We start from the raw sequence: 14,536 nt of genomic DNA, 5'->3' as shown, positions 1-14,536 counted from the left end.
CCAGCCCGCCCCCGGCGTCCCCCGCCCCGCTCAGCTCCCGCCCCTCCCACCTTATAATGCTGCAAAGTGTTCAGGCGCCGCCACAGACCCTGGATTTCAGATGTCACATCCTCGTCGGAAAGAATGAGATGCCCGGCCACCCCAGACCGCCACTCTGCAGGGACAAGGCGGGCTCAGTCCAGCGCTTTCAGGACACCCTTCCTGCAGCGGGGGCTGTCCCCTCTTCCCAGAGGCACTGGCCCCTCCGTGAGGAGCAACCTCATCCAACTTCTTGGAAGAGCAGAAACAGGGGCCCCTACCAGGCGCCAGGTCATCCCTACAGAGATGCTGCAGAGTCCACCCGCCTCCCCCTGCCCCTTAGTGATAAGATGACCCTGCAGAGCTAGTCTAGGGCCAGCCCTAGCCTCGGGGTACCCAGACCAGCCTTCCCCTCCACCCTCACCAACATCCAGGGTGCGGGGATCTGGCCGCTGGGCAAGGGGCACTCCTTTATAAAGCTGATCCAGCATTTTCTCCTTGGCCTGGGAGATGGTGTCACAGTCCAGGACCTTCACGGGCACACCCTGGGCTTCTCCCGCTCCATGCCCCACAGCCAGCAGCGCATTCAAGGTCTGTGCACGACACGTGGGGGCAGTCAGGGCTCACGGCACACACGGGACAACCAAGATGTCAAGGCCAAGCACGGGGACAACCCGTGAAGAAGCCACTGCCTCTGACCTCCAGGCACCACACAGTCACCCACTTGTGTCTCTTCACCTGCCTGCCTCCCCACGGACAGCAGCGCCCTCCACCCCATGCCCAGTTGCACTAGTGGCTGTTGGGTGAATGGCAGAAAAAAAATGGGAGAGCACGAGGCCCTGTGCACTCAGATCCCCAGGCTCCTTGGCTCAGCCGGTCAGGCCAAGGAAGCTAAGAAAGCCTGCGTAAGAAGTGGAGTCCCTGCCAGCTGGCCAGAGGAGCAGGTAGGCAGAGTCTGAGCGGGATTTTCCCCAAAAGAACTCCACGTAGGGCACCAAGGGGAAAGCAAACCCAGAGAGAAAGGATGTGCAGGTCTGCCAGGGTGACTCCCAGCCAGGTGGGCTCAACCGCACCCCTGGATAAGACATGGGTCAGGCAGACACTCAGGCCCCGACACAGCAAGGACCTGGCCTGGCTGCTCCCTAGACCCTGGCTGTGGGTACCCTGACTCCATTCCAAACCTGGGGAACCTCTGAGCCTCGGATCTTCAAGGTCTGGCCCTCAAGCCTCTATCCTGTAGCCTGCCAGCCGGAAGTTAGGCTGGCTCCAATCAGATGCAGAGAATCACACGTGATCACCTGCTCACCCTCATGGAGACTGACTCACCAGCAGGCTTGCATGCGCACGCGCGTGCACGTACAAACACACCCACACACTCTCTCTCTCTCACCAGGGGCCGGTACTCCACATCCTCTCGGAGCAGGCGGTTGTCATTCAGGGTGTATTTGGCTTTGCCGGTCACACTGTCTACTGGCCCTTTGTCCACTTGATGCTTAATTCCACGGAAAAGCATGTACAAAGGCTCCCCTACTGCATCCTAGGGAAGCAGCAGGCAGTTAGGGATCCCAGGGAGGGGGACAAGCACGGGGAAAGGACAGGCCACAAAAGACTAAAGGTGACTCAGGACGTGCTGGGCAGGGGCATGAGGAGCAAGAAGCTGTGCGGGTCAAAGTCCCGAACTCCCCAGAGGGGAGCCTCGTTTGCCTCTGCCTCGCTCACCCTCACAAAAGTGTACAGGCAGATGGACATCCAATTGGTGAGCAGCTTCTCCACTACGGTCTCTGTCCTGGGATGACAAGGAGGAGGGGAGGACAGAGTCAGCAGGTGGGGGCTGCGCAGGGCTGTCTATTTGGCAGACCCCAGACCTGGAGGACCTGACTTAGGTCTTCGCTCCCGCTGTCCCCAGCCACCCGGCCCCGTGGCTGCCGGCGGACACACAGACCTGCGCAGCATCAACTTGGGATTCTTGGCCACATACTGGGCCACCAGGTCACTGAGCAGGGTGCGCAGGATGTCGGTGAAGTACTCCAGCTTTCCATGCAGCGCCACAGTGAGCAGAGATGCCACGTAGGCGCGGTCCCGGGCTGAGAAGGTGCGCTGGCTCTCCAGGGTGTGGATGAACTGGCGCCAGGGAGAGGGGACAACGGGTGGGCAGGGAGGGCAGATTCAGAAACGGAGGGACTGAGAAGGGGCGGGGCCGGAGGGCTCGGGGGCTCCCTCCCCACCCCTAGAGGGTCGGGATGGAGGGGCCAGAGGAGCTGGCACCTTGGTCAAGAAGAGCTTGCTGTTGAGCAGGTTGGACAGCTGCCCCAGCCCCTGCTCCACGGTGGGGCGCCTGCTCTCAGGCACGCCCAGGTCCCGGTGCAAGGGCGACTCCTGGTGCCCAGGGAAGAAGACCCTCTCGGCGTACACCTTGTAGTCGAGGAAGGGGATGCCGCTGCCCAGAAGGTCACTGGTGAGGTCGGTCATCTCGGTCATCAGGTCTGCAGAGCAGAAGAGGCAGGTGTGGGCACAGATCCCAGGAGACGGGAGCAGGCTGGGTGCGGAGCCCTGGGGCGTGGGGCCTGGGCAGCCTCACCTGTGAACTCCTTCTTGCAACGGTCCCGCACACTGCTCTCCAGGTTCTCCAGTTGGATCTGCACTTTCTTATAGTCCCTGAGGGCCTGCTTGCTCTTCCTCCTGCTCAGCACCAAGGTCAAGGCAGGGAAGGCCAGGGGAGGCCTGAGCCCTTGCAGGGTCCCACCAGGCCCGGGCCCACCCCAGTCTAACCCAGCCATGCCCAGCAAGCCAGGGTCTAGAATAATTTAACCTGTCCCATCCTAGGCAAGTCACTCCCACCCGTGACCCAGCCTAGCCTGGGATCAGTAAACTGTAACAGGGCCAAGTCTGGCCCCTGGCCGGCTTTTGTAAATAAAGATTTGTTGGAACACAGCCATACCTGTGTGTTTGTACACTGTCTGTAGCTATTGCCGGGCTGGAATGGCAGAGCTGAGCCACTGCTGCTGAGACCGCCTGGCCCACAAAGCCCAGAATAGTCTCCTGCCCTTTCTAGGAGGCGTTTGCCGACCGGTGGTCTAGTGTGCCCCTTCCCAATCCAACAACCCTATCACCTGCCCAGACCAGCCACACCTGGCTATACTCACCTGTACATAAGGACGATGATGATGACACCCAGAGCCAGGAGAGAGGTGCCCACCCCCAAGCCCACCTGGGCTGCCAGGGGAAAAGCCACGGGGCTCTCGCCATCGTACTGCACGTGGCCCAGGGAGAAACGAAGGTTCCCCATCTGCACCTGCAAGGGGAGCCCCTTGTGAGTGCGAGTTCAACGCACACCCAGGGCCCGCCCCAGCCCAGCGCTTTGCCCGCTGACCGTGAACTCGGGCAAGGCGTCAGGCGCCTCCCGGAGGGCATGGTGCCGGGGGAGGGGCTGCTCCATGGGAGGTTCGCAGTACAGGTGGTGCCGGGTCAGCGTCTTCACCACGCACGGGCCGTCCCCGATCAGGGCCACCACTTCCTCCTTGGACATCGCGAGGTCCAGATTCTCCCCCTGGAACACGGGGTCACCGATCGATCACTCAGAACTCTTCCCTAAAGGGAGGAGCTGATGGTCACTCAGATCTTATCTCCCCAAATGCGGGAAGGACAGTCCTGAGACCCACCCGCAGGAGCAGGGTTCATGGTGTCTCAGCCCTTCTTGCCCTGCACACGGGGTGACACCCCATGATGTTTCCCAAGCTGCCTCCTGACCTTTTCTGCCCCTCCCTATCCTCCTTCCTTTTCCTGGAAAAGTCTTAAACTTTTTCAGAGCTAAAAGTCTGGAGAATAGGACTTGCCTGGTGGTCCAGAGGATGGGAACCCACCTGCCAATGCAGGAGACATGGGTTTAATCCCCGGTCCGGGAAGATTCCACATGCTGAGGAGCAACTAAAGCCCGTGGACCACAGCTACTGAACCCCTGTGCCCCACGTGCCATGCAATAGGCATGGGGGGAGCTTGTGATGAGAGGCCCAAGCCCCGCAACCACAAAGAGTGGCCCCCACTCTCTGCAACTGGGGGGGGCTTGCACAGAATAAAAAAGACCCAACACAATCAAAAATGAATATAGGGACTTCCTGGTGGTCCAGTGGCTGAGACTCCGTGCTCCCAATGCCAGGGGCCCAGGTTCCATCCCTGATCGGGGAACTAGATCCCACATGCCACAACTAAGAATTCACATGTCGTAGCTAAAGAACCTGAATGCTGCGACGAAGACGGAAGATCCTGCCACGCCGCAACTGAGACCAAGTACAGTCAAATAAATTAATAAAGATTTTTGAAAAATAAGTAAACATAAATAATGTTTTTAAAAAAGGATGCAACGATCTGTGGGGGGGGGGGGGGAAAGAGGAATCCACCTGCCAATGCAGGGGACATGAATCCAATCCCTGGTCTGGAAAGACTCCCCATGCTGTGGAGCAGCTAAGCCCATGTGCCACAACTTCTGAACCCACGAGACCCAGAATCGTGCAACAAGAGAAGCCGCCGCAATGAGAAGCCCGTGCACTCCAGCTAGAGAGTTAGCCCCCAACTGCTGCAACCAGAGAAATCCCACGCAGCAACGAAGACCCAGCACAGCCAAACAAACAAACATTTAAAGTCTGGAGAACATAAAGCTGGGGCCAAATCCTGCCCAGGGACCTCAAGAAGCAGAGCCCTTGTGGTGTCTGCTGGCTCACTGGGTGGGCGATGATGGGCTATCTACCTATGGCCTTTCAGGGTCCCACCTACTGCCTGTGTCAGGACACGCACCAAGTACGTGTCTGCACGAGACAGGCTGCCAAGTGGCAATTAGCCCAGGCACCTGCTGTGCACCTGACCACCACAGCATGCGCCAAGCCATTTACATATTGTTATTCAGACACCTGCCACAGAGCGTGTCAGGACCCAGGTCACGGGACCCAATCCAGGCACCCCACCACCAGCCCCCTCAGCAGCCGCCGGGTCCGTGCCCCGGCCCCTGCTCGGCTGTCGTGCTGTCTCTGCCGTACACAGCATTACTGCCCAGCAAGGTGAAGGGTGTTGGGGCCCCACCCAGTCCCATCTGAAGCAGTACCTCCACAGAGAGCACACTCCCAGGCTTGTGCCGGAACGGTGCGCTGGGGTCCTCGGGGTTGAGGGGCTGCAGGGTGGGGTCGGGCTCATAGGAGAAGGGCGTGGGGTTCAGGGTCGCAAAGTCAAAGACCAGGTTGTCAAGGATAAATTCCACACGGACCCAGGGGTCCTCGGGCAGGCCTGGGAGGGCCGGCGTGCGGCACGTGATGAGCTGGGAAGAGTTCACGTGGCAAGGCTCCTCAAACTAGGGCAGAGGGAGGGAAGACGGGGAGGGACTGCTGAGAGCACATGCCGGGGGTGGGGGGGGGCAGCAACGAGGGGGCCACAGCCTCCACTGGTGCCCGCCCCCCACGGCTGTTCAGGGCTGAGCTGGGTGACGGCGAGCCTGGTGCAAGCAGGAGACGCCCATGGGGGTCTTACATGAAGGCCGCCACAGGACATGCCGGGGGAGCACGCTGTCTCTGGGACCACGCGGCGCCTCCGCTCAAGCCCCTGGCCCAGCCTTGATGCGCTCGTGGCCACGGTCACGCGGATTCTTGGTGTCTGTACCACATCTAAATTCTGGCCACAGACCCGGATCTCACGGCCTCCACTGAAAACACAGCCCGGGAACCACTTGTGGCTCATGGGAACCTCAGGCGCAGCCCAGGCCCCGATGTTAGGTCAGCCCCAACCCAAACCCAAAGAAGGGGGTGACCGAGGACCAGATGGTTAGATGGCATCACCAACTCAGGGGACATGAGTTCGAGCAAGCTCTGAGAGATGGTGAAGGACAGGGGAGCCTGGCGTGCTGCAGTCCATGGGGTCGCAAAGAGTCAGACACAACTGAGTGACTGAACAACGTACCCAAAGCCCCACGACCCCTCTCCCCACCAGCACCGTGGGTGTTGAAGCCCCTACCAGAGCCCTACAAAGCCCCATGGACTGGAGCCGCAAAGACCTCGCTGCCACGTGCTACGCAGCCATGCCCTTGGCCCAGCACCTGAGGAAGCTCTTGGTGGGACTGGCAGACGTGACATTGGGGTCCGATGTGTACTCGAACTGGCTGTGCTGAAGCCTCCGCTCGGCGGCCCCAAACCACACAGCCACGGGGAGCGTGGCAGGCGTGGGGTGTGGGCTGGTCTCGCATTGCAGCTGCTCAGCCTGCTGCTCCAGCAGCCTGGGGAAGGGAGGGAGCAGTGGGAGGAGGGCCGGGCCAAAGGGGGCACCGGAGTGGGGAGGGGCATTGCAGGACACAGACCCGCTCGGGCCTCAGCTCACTCCCCTTCGGTGCTGACTGCAACCAGCACACGCCATCAGCCCTGCCCCCTAGCAACCCCGCATCAGGAGGGGCTGGCTGCTTCCTGAGTCGGTCCCCGTCCCCCTTTCTCTTCTCCCCAGCAGGCCACCCCCTCCATCTTCTCCCCGGGGCACAAGGATGGTTGCAGGATGAGGAAGCGGCCCTCACAGGTGACAAGGCTGGTCGCCCACCACCACTCGGATGTCCTCCAGCCGCCCGGTCAGAAGCTTGGAGCCGTGCAGGGTGAGGCTGGTACCCCCAGCTCTGGGGCCTCGGGCTGGGAAGACGGACTGCACCTTGGGGTCCTGTGGGAAGGGGAAAGGGAGAAACAGTCAGGCCGGAGGCCAGAAACAGGGAGGCAGAGGGAGCCAGACGTAGACCAGAAGGCCCTAGGGTGGGGAGCCCCAAAGGCGAACCAGGGGGCTGGAAGGAGCCGCGTGAGGGGGTGGGGACCGGGCAGCCAGGCACCTGGTAGGCAAAGTCATGCTCTGAGACGCCGCGTCCTCTTCCTGGTACCTCCACCGTCACAGCGCCTGCCACCTCCTCCCTGCTGGCCCCGGTGATACACACGAGGCTGTGGGCACAGGACAAGCTGAGGTGCTGGGCCACACTGAGGACCCCTCAAACAGACCCGGCTGCCCCCTCCCTGGCCCACTACATCAGGTGGTCTCCCTGCTCCCGATACTGACAGATTCTCTTGCTTTGGAATGAATTCCTTAACAGCTTGCCAGGAGGCTCTGCCATCTAAGAATTAATATTCGTGGTTCGATCCTTCAAGTCCAACCCCAGACCTCCACTGACAAGAAGAATTTCTCTCTCCGTGGGGCACAGATTTACCAAGGGACCCTGTAATGCTGGGGGCAGGGGTGAGCTGAGAGTTGAGCGGACCTGACTGGTGACTTTCACCATGGCACACAGCACCAGTTACAAGGTGGTGATACCTTGGGACTTCCCTGGTGGTCTAGAGGTAAAGAATCTGCCTTGCAATGGAGGGGATGCCGGTTCGATCCCTGGTTGCGGAACTGAGATCTCACAAGTCTCAGAGCAACTAAACCCATGCACCGCAACTACAACAGTCCGTGAGTTCATGCACCACAATGAAAGATTCCCAACGCAGCTAAATAAATGTGCGTGTGTGTGTGTGTTAGCACTCAGTCATGTCCAAATCTTTGTGACCGCATGGACTGCAGCTCACCAGGCTCCTCTGACTATGGAATTCTCTAGGCAAGAATACTGGAGTGGGTTGCCATGACCTCCTCCAGGGATCTTCCCAACCCAGGGACCAAACCCACAATTCCGGCATTGCAGACAGATTCTTAACCATCTGAGTCACTAGCGAAGCCTGTATGTATGTGTGTATATATATACATATATTAAAAAAAAAAAAACACCAAGGTGATATAAACTCGACTCCCCCCAGAAAAACTTTTGAATGCCTCGAGTCAGGTCTGGGGTTGGACGTGAAGGGAAAGTGTTAGTTCTCAGCCAGGAAACAGAAGCTCGGGGCCAATCACTCTCCAGAATGAGAAGCCTGCAGTGGCTGGACTCTGACATCGTCACGGTCACTGCAAACACCCCCAGGGAAGAGAACCACCGAAGTGTAAACTCCCCGGGACAGGCTTCCGTTGGAATGCATTTTGATGACTTTTTATGTCAGTTCAGAAATGACTTTAGTCTTATGGTTCTAGGATCATTAACAGTCACCCCAAGCTGTTAGTCATAGTACATTTAGTACGTTCCGGTGGCAAGGACAAGCTCTAGGAAAATCTTGTTGCAAATCAGACCACGGGGCCTACAGATGCAGACCTCTGCAGAAAGTGGGGGAGGTGGTCTGAGGATCTGCCCTGCGGGTTTTGGACCCACTCGCCAGGTAACCCTGACATCCAGTGGGTTGAGGACCTGCGGCTTAGAGATGTCTCCTTGGCCTCGTTCTGTGTGTGCTTCTGGGACCCTGTAACTATCAGCCTGTAAGCCACAGGCTCCGGGAAGGTGGCAGGGGTCCCGGAGCCTGACACTCAGCACGTGTGTCACAAGTCAACCTCCCCACTGAGGAGCCTGCCAGGGGCAGTGCTTGGGGAAGAAGTGCCAGAGGGCAGGAAGGTCAGCCCCAGAGCACAGCTGTCTGGGATCCAAGGCGCCTGTTGCCACAACTACGTCCATAGTCACTTGGAAAGCCAGCTAAGCACACCGAGGCTGAGCCGGGAAGCAGAGCCGCCTGTAAGCTCTGGGCAGGGACTGGGCTGCAGGCCAGGAAACTGCAGCTTCGTGCACCAAGCCAAGGCCTCCACAACAACTCCAGCCCTAAGATGCTATGACCAGAGCCAAGGGAAGCAGGGAGAGGGGCGCGCAGACGAGCCGCGGGTGCATGGCGCTCAGCCGAAAAGCCAGCTGCCTAGCCCACGGGGTGTCCCTTGCTCCTCCCAATGCAGCCCACTCACCTGCTGGACACCTCGTAGTCCTGGGCATCCACAGCACAGGGCACTCCAGCCACTCTGACCGTGTCCTGCACGTCCTGCACGTGCTGGCCCAGGTTGGAGCCCCTGATGGTGACCCGGGTGCCGCCATCTACAGGCCCAGTCAGTGGCTCCACCTGTTCCGGGACAGGGACTGGTCACCTGCACTCACCTGGTGAACCCCGGCAGCCTGGAGACAGCCCAGCCTCTTCCACCTCTCCACCCCATGAACCCACAGCAGCCCCACCCCCTCAAAGGGATGCGCCAGTACTTCAACTCACCGAGTGGATGACGGGTGCTGGGCACTGGGTGACCACAGCCTCAGCCTCGCCGCAGGCCTCCCGGGCCATGCACTGGGGACGCTCCCCCTTGCACCACACACAGCCATACTGGGGCAGGGCGGTTTGGCAGCGGCTGCAGTCCTCGTGGCCCACAGAACAGTCATAAAGCACCACTGCGGGGTGGAGAGATGAGAGTGACAAGCAGGCCGGGAACAGCCCTGTTACCTCCAGCCAGTCCCCACAGCCCCAAGTGGCTCACCGTGTAGCCCATCCACGCTGTCCACACGCAGACGGCCGGCCCAGCGCAAGAACAGCCCCACACGGAGCTCTGGCTGCAGAGCCTCGTAGCTGAGCTAGAGAAACAGGAGTGGGGTCAGAGCCTGGGGCTAGGGGAGCCACTGGGCCTGGGGAGAGGGTAGCCAGAGAAAGGACCAAAGTGTCTGTTCCCTTTGTGGGAACATGAAGCTGAAAGTCATAGGTGGGGTACAGGATCCCCTGGGGCACAGGGTCAGAGGTCAGAGCTGGGGTACAGAACTCCCCGGGACACAGGGTCAGAGCTGAGGCACAGGATCCCCCAGGGCACAGGGTCACAGCAGAACCCACAGTGCACAGGGTCAGAGGTCAGAGTAGGACCCCCAGGCACAGGGTCAGAGGCCAGAGAACCCTCGGAGCACAGGGTCAGAGCTGAGGTACAGGATCCCCTGGGCACAGGGTCAGTGCAGAACCCCTGGGGCACAGGGTCAGAGGTCAAAGCTGGGGTACCAGGACTCCCTCGGGGTCACATGGTCAGAGAGTGGGCTGGGCTGAGAGTGGTGCAGCCAGCGAGCTCGGTAGCCGACCTGCGGCCAGCCTGCAGCCAGTACCCAGGACTCGGGGGTGTACCTGGTGCGGCCGGCACGTGACGTGGCACCGGGTATCTGGAGGCGGCTCACACTCAACCCGGGCCTCAACCACCACCTCCCGGCCCTCCAGCTCCATCACACACTCGTGGTCTCCTGGGCTGTCCTGGGGGCAGAGGACACGGCGGTGGGGGCAGCCTCAGGAGCCGGGCCTGGTGAGCCCCACGGGGCCCCCAGCACGGTCCCCGGGCTGGGATCGAGACCTGAGGTCACGTTTTCCCTTCCTCCCTGGGACTTGTGTCAGGTTCATGCACAGCCAAGGAGGCCACTGCTTCCTCCTCTGCTAGCTCAGACAGTAAAGAATCTGCCTGCACTCCCGCCATGACAGCCACTGAAGAACAACAGCCGAGGCTCTGCGCTCCCCAGGGATGTGCGCCTCAACAAGGGCCGCAAGGCGGCCACGGACACGAGCAAGCCGAGGCTCTGCCCTCCCCGGGGCCATGGGCCTCAACACAGGCCGCAAGGCGGCCACAGACGCGAGCAAGCCGAGGCTCTGCACTCCCCGGGGCCGTGGGCCTCAACAAGGACCACAAGGGCCTCGGAGGCGAGCAAGCCGAGGCATGTTGCCGCCGCCGCAGGCGCCTCACCAAACACACCAAGTTCGTGCGGAACACGACCTGCGAGGCGTGCGGTTTCGCCCCTTATGAATGGTGGGCCAGAGAGCTGCTCACGGTCTCCAAGGACAAGGGGCCCCTCAAGTTGATCAAGAAAAGGGTGGGGACTCGCATCCATGCTAAGATGAAGAGAGGAGCTGAGCGACGTCCCAGCCACCATGAGGAAAGCGGCAGCCAAGAAGGACGGAAACTTTCCCCTCCGTGCACAGTAAACCTTTCCAGAAAAAGAGAAAAGGATCCGACTGCAATGCCATAGACCTAGGTTCAATCCCTGGGTGGGAAAATCCCCTGGAGAAGGAAATGGCAACCCACTCCAGTATTCTCGCCTGGGAAATTCCATGGACAAAGGAGGGTGGAGGGTTGAAGTCCACAGGGCTGCAAAGAGTCGGCCACGACTGAGTAACTCACACACACACACACACACACACACACACACACACACACACACACACACACACACACACACACGAGGCCACGGTGACACCCCCACACGGGCCACACGCACCTGGAAGAGGCGCAGGTTCCGGCCCAGCAGTCGCACTTCTCGCCGCACGTGGACGGGCATCAGGCTGGAGCCCTGCACGCTCTCCACACAAGGGCAGGAGGCTGCCCCCCAGGTCACTTCCTCCTGCGGCCCCAAGCGCAAGGCAGTCTGTGGCACCCACCCACCATCACAGCACCCCCTCCCGAGGCAGAACCCCAGGGGGCCTGGGTCAGTGCTGGGCGGCACACCCCACCCTCCACCCCATCCCTCGACGGCAGAATCACGAGATGGGCCCCCATCCCCTCCCTTGAGGCCCCCTTCCTGGGCCGGGTCTCACCAGCTCCCCGAGCCCAGGGGTGTCGTACTGGTAGTCCAAGCTGGACAGGAGGATGAGCGGGGCGGGAGGGCCCTCGTGCTCAGCAGAGTCTCCATCACCTGAGAGGAGGCTGGAAGTGGACAAGGCGGGCGTATCACCCCCCGTCCACTCGTCCGCCTCGGGCAGCTCGCCGCCTTCTCTCATGAGCCAGTCCAGAGCGGGCTTCGTGGAGCCAGCGGCCCCTGGGAAAGTGGTGGCAGGGGAAGAGCCGGGGGGGTGGTCCCGGGGGCCCGCCAAGGGGGGGGCCTCAGGGCCAGGCTCCACAGGGGCGGGGGCCAGGGCTGCTGCCTCGGAGGGTAGTGGGTGCGAGGCTGGCTGGTCCTCGGGGGTGGCCAGGGGTCCTAAGGCCGAGGGAGTGAGCACGGTGGGTCCAGGCGTGCTCTGGGGGCTGGACGGGGCAGGAGGAGGGTCCCCAGGGAGAGGCAACTCTGTTGGAGCCGAGGCAGGGGTGGGGCCAGTTCCTGCCCATGGGCCCCAGGGGCTGAACGGGGAAGGCCTGGCCCCGGGGGGGACATCAGAGGCTACGGAAGGAGTGTCCACAGGCAGGGTGTCAGGGGTGGGAGTGACCATGGCCTGGGGGGCTGTGGGTGGGAAGGAGGTGGGTGCATCTCGGGCAGGAGGGGCCGGGGAGAGAAGCGGGCTCTGGAGCGGGAGGCAGAGAGGGACAGGAAGGGACAGGAAGAGCCACTCAGCAGGCAGGCGCGGGAGCAGGCGGCAGGCAGGCAAAGGGTATGTTAAAAGGAAAGGAGACCAAGGAGAAGAGAGACAAAAACAGCCCATTAATTCTCCAGAGGGGATAGGAGGGGGTGGGGGGCAGGCTCTGGGGGCGTCTGCGCTGAGGCGGGCCGCAAGGCCCAGACCTCTCCTGCCTCTCAGCCGCTAACGGCCTCTCCCGAAACAGGTGGGATGCTGACAGCCATCCTCCAGGGAGCAGGTCCCACACGGCAGCTCAGGTGCTCATAACGGAGCACAGGGGCAGGCAGACACACAGGCCCAGGCCACCAGAGAAACCCTCACGAGGGGCACCCCTGTGCCCTGCCCCGCCCTCCCCCCCGGACCCAGCAAGGTGACGGGCTCACCTGTCGGCCGACCACCATGGGCCCGGCATCACACGAGGCCTTGTGCGTGCAGAGATGCTGCCAGACACACCAGTTACACCCCCAGTGGCTGCTCACGCAGGCCTGGCACCTGCACAGAGCACACTCATGGGGGCGCGGGGGCACCACGGGGCAGCCCAGGGTGGGGGGAGCACCGGGGGTCGGGGTGAGGAACTCACGGTGCCGACGGGCGGAGCAAGGTGACAGCCACGCAGTCGTAGAAGGAGAGGGCAGCCTCAGCAATCATGACGGCGCCAAACCTGAGCTCCATGCTCACGGACACGTGGTCTGCAGAGAGGGGAGGGGCTGGGCTGAGAACAGGGGAGGGGCACACGGATCCCAAGACCACGCCGGGTTTGGGATCAGCACTCCAAAGGTCAGGGACACAGTCCACAGAGTAGGAAAGAGGGACTTGAGAGGACCCGGGAGCAGATGGAGGATGCAGAGAAAGGTACCGCTTTGGCGTCCTTTGCCTGCATTCATACCTCATCCCCATCACACCCCTTGGAGCAAAATGGGAAGATGGCGGGGCTCCTTCTCTCACCCACCGGCTCCTCTTGGCAGCTCTGGGGCCTCGCTAGGGTCCGGGGAGGGGCACATCACCCCAGAATTGGTCAGCAGGGCGGGACTCTGGGATTCCCCGAAGTGGCAGGAGTAAGACTCCCCTGGCCACAGTGGGGGCAGGTCAGGTACCGACAAGAAAACCTGCCAAGAAAGGCCGGAACACCATTGGAGCCCCCGGGCAGCAGATCGGGCTCCGTGTACAGGCGCCTGCTGTGGGCAGGCACCTGCGGCCACCAGCCCCCAGGAGTCACAGGCGCCCTTCCCAGCCTGGGTTAGTAACAGGGCCCCGCCTGCTCTGGTCTTCACCTCCCTCCTCTCCTCACGGCTGATGTTGGCAGGACTCAGTGCTGCCACGCGCAGACATCCCAGCTCAGGATGGAAGCTCCACAGCCACCGCTCTGAGCCCCGGCCCCGAGAGCACTCGGAACGGCGACTGCACCTGGACAAGAAGGACCAGTGTCCACCTGTGACCCTCGGGGGCCACTGGCAGTTCACAGGGCAGGGATACATGCAATCCTAGGGACCTGGGAAAGATCCTCAAAGGGGCCATGACATGCCTGGCAAGTCAGGGTGGAGGATGAGACTGGCACATCCAGGGGTCAAAGGTGGAGAGTCAAGGGCCAAGGACTGGGAACCCTGGAGACAGGGCAAGTGGGTAGGAGCATTGCAAGCAGGAGGCTAGGGGTGGGGTGGGGATGATGGGGAGGGGCACTGACCTGCCGAGGAGCACACACCATCCACAGTATGGGTCCCTGTGAGCCAGGCAGGACACACAGTCCAGGTGCTGAGCACAGGAGGCCACGGGAACCTTGAGAAGCTACAGCAGCAAAGAAGACTTGAGGCCAGGGACCCAAGTGCCAGCAGCTCACCCACGTACGGGGCCCTGGTTCCCTCAAAGGCCCTCCCAGCAGCCACGCCCTCCCTGGCTGATGCCTGGAACTCACCGTGCTCTGGGTCATGACATACAGGTGCTTGAAGGCCCCATCAAAGATGAGGTCTCTGCTCACTGCAGACCCCTGCTGGACGATCTGGGTGGAGTACGGATGGCCATCGCTCCCTGGGCCCAAGTAGGCCTGAGATCAGAGACCACAGGGCCTGAGGTCCAAGGCCCACCCTGCTTGCCCCAGTAAAGCAATTTACAGGTAGAATCTCCTCCTAGGCAGTACAAGTCATTACCACCCAGCCCCGGGGTGGGAGTAGGGGTATCACGGGTAAACGCCATTCGGCCCCAGAAAGAGGAACACAGGTCATCTCCCCCAGCCTGGGGCCAGAGATACATAGTAGATCTCACATCGCAGCCCCAGGGGGTCCCAGGCATAGCTCTGCCCAGGCTGGGTCCCCAGCAGCCCGTCCCTTCCAGATCTGAGGCAGGGCCCAGTA

The 14,536-nt window shown here is 61.5% G+C and overlaps 1 protein-coding gene across 11 annotated transcripts in view; it reads right to left on the bottom strand.

Annotated features, from left to right (window-relative positions):
- Positions 1-14,536, bottom strand: part of PLXNB1 (plexin B1) — a 28,967-nt gene that overhangs the window by 6,945 nt on the left and 7,486 nt on the right. For all 11 annotated transcript variants that reach the window (XM_042236276.2, XM_042236275.2, XM_042236270.2 and 8 more), the window contains 26 exons: positions 14,101-14,229; positions 13,873-13,973; positions 13,463-13,595; positions 13,141-13,297; positions 12,772-12,880; positions 12,575-12,683; positions 11,457-12,137; positions 11,141-11,263; positions 10,005-10,127; positions 9,382-9,475; positions 9,123-9,295; positions 8,827-8,978; positions 6,857-6,962; positions 6,557-6,693; positions 6,092-6,268; positions 5,530-5,701; positions 5,111-5,353; positions 3,389-3,565; positions 3,162-3,310; positions 2,597-2,697; positions 2,284-2,501; positions 1,961-2,139; positions 1,738-1,804; positions 1,409-1,555; positions 443-611; positions 51-154 (listed from right to left, as the gene is read on the bottom strand). In XM_042236276.2, the coding sequence (XP_042092210.1) occupies positions 51-154; positions 443-611; positions 1,409-1,555; positions 1,738-1,804; positions 1,961-2,139; positions 2,284-2,501; positions 2,597-2,697; positions 3,162-3,310; positions 3,389-3,565; positions 5,111-5,353; positions 5,530-5,701; positions 6,092-6,268; positions 6,557-6,693; positions 6,857-6,962; positions 8,827-8,978; positions 9,123-9,295; positions 9,382-9,475; positions 10,005-10,127; positions 11,141-11,263; positions 11,457-12,137; positions 12,575-12,683; positions 12,772-12,880; positions 13,141-13,297; positions 13,463-13,595; positions 13,873-13,973; positions 14,101-14,229 (4,230 nt within the window). The remainder of the gene's footprint in view (positions 1-50; positions 155-442; positions 612-1,408; positions 1,556-1,737; positions 1,805-1,960; positions 2,140-2,283; positions 2,502-2,596; positions 2,698-3,161; positions 3,311-3,388; positions 3,566-5,110; positions 5,354-5,529; positions 5,702-6,091; positions 6,269-6,556; positions 6,694-6,856; positions 6,963-8,826; positions 8,979-9,122; positions 9,296-9,381; positions 9,476-10,004; positions 10,128-11,140; positions 11,264-11,456; positions 12,138-12,574; positions 12,684-12,771; positions 12,881-13,140; positions 13,298-13,462; positions 13,596-13,872; positions 13,974-14,100; positions 14,230-14,536) is intronic.

This window comes from Ovis aries, chromosome 19, assembly GCF_016772045.2.
Source record: "Ovis aries strain OAR_USU_Benz2616 breed Rambouillet chromosome 19, ARS-UI_Ramb_v3.0, whole genome shotgun sequence".
NCBI lineage: Eukaryota > Metazoa > Chordata > Mammalia > Artiodactyla > Bovidae > Ovis > Ovis aries.
This window is presented reverse-complemented; position numbering and strand designations above follow the sequence as displayed.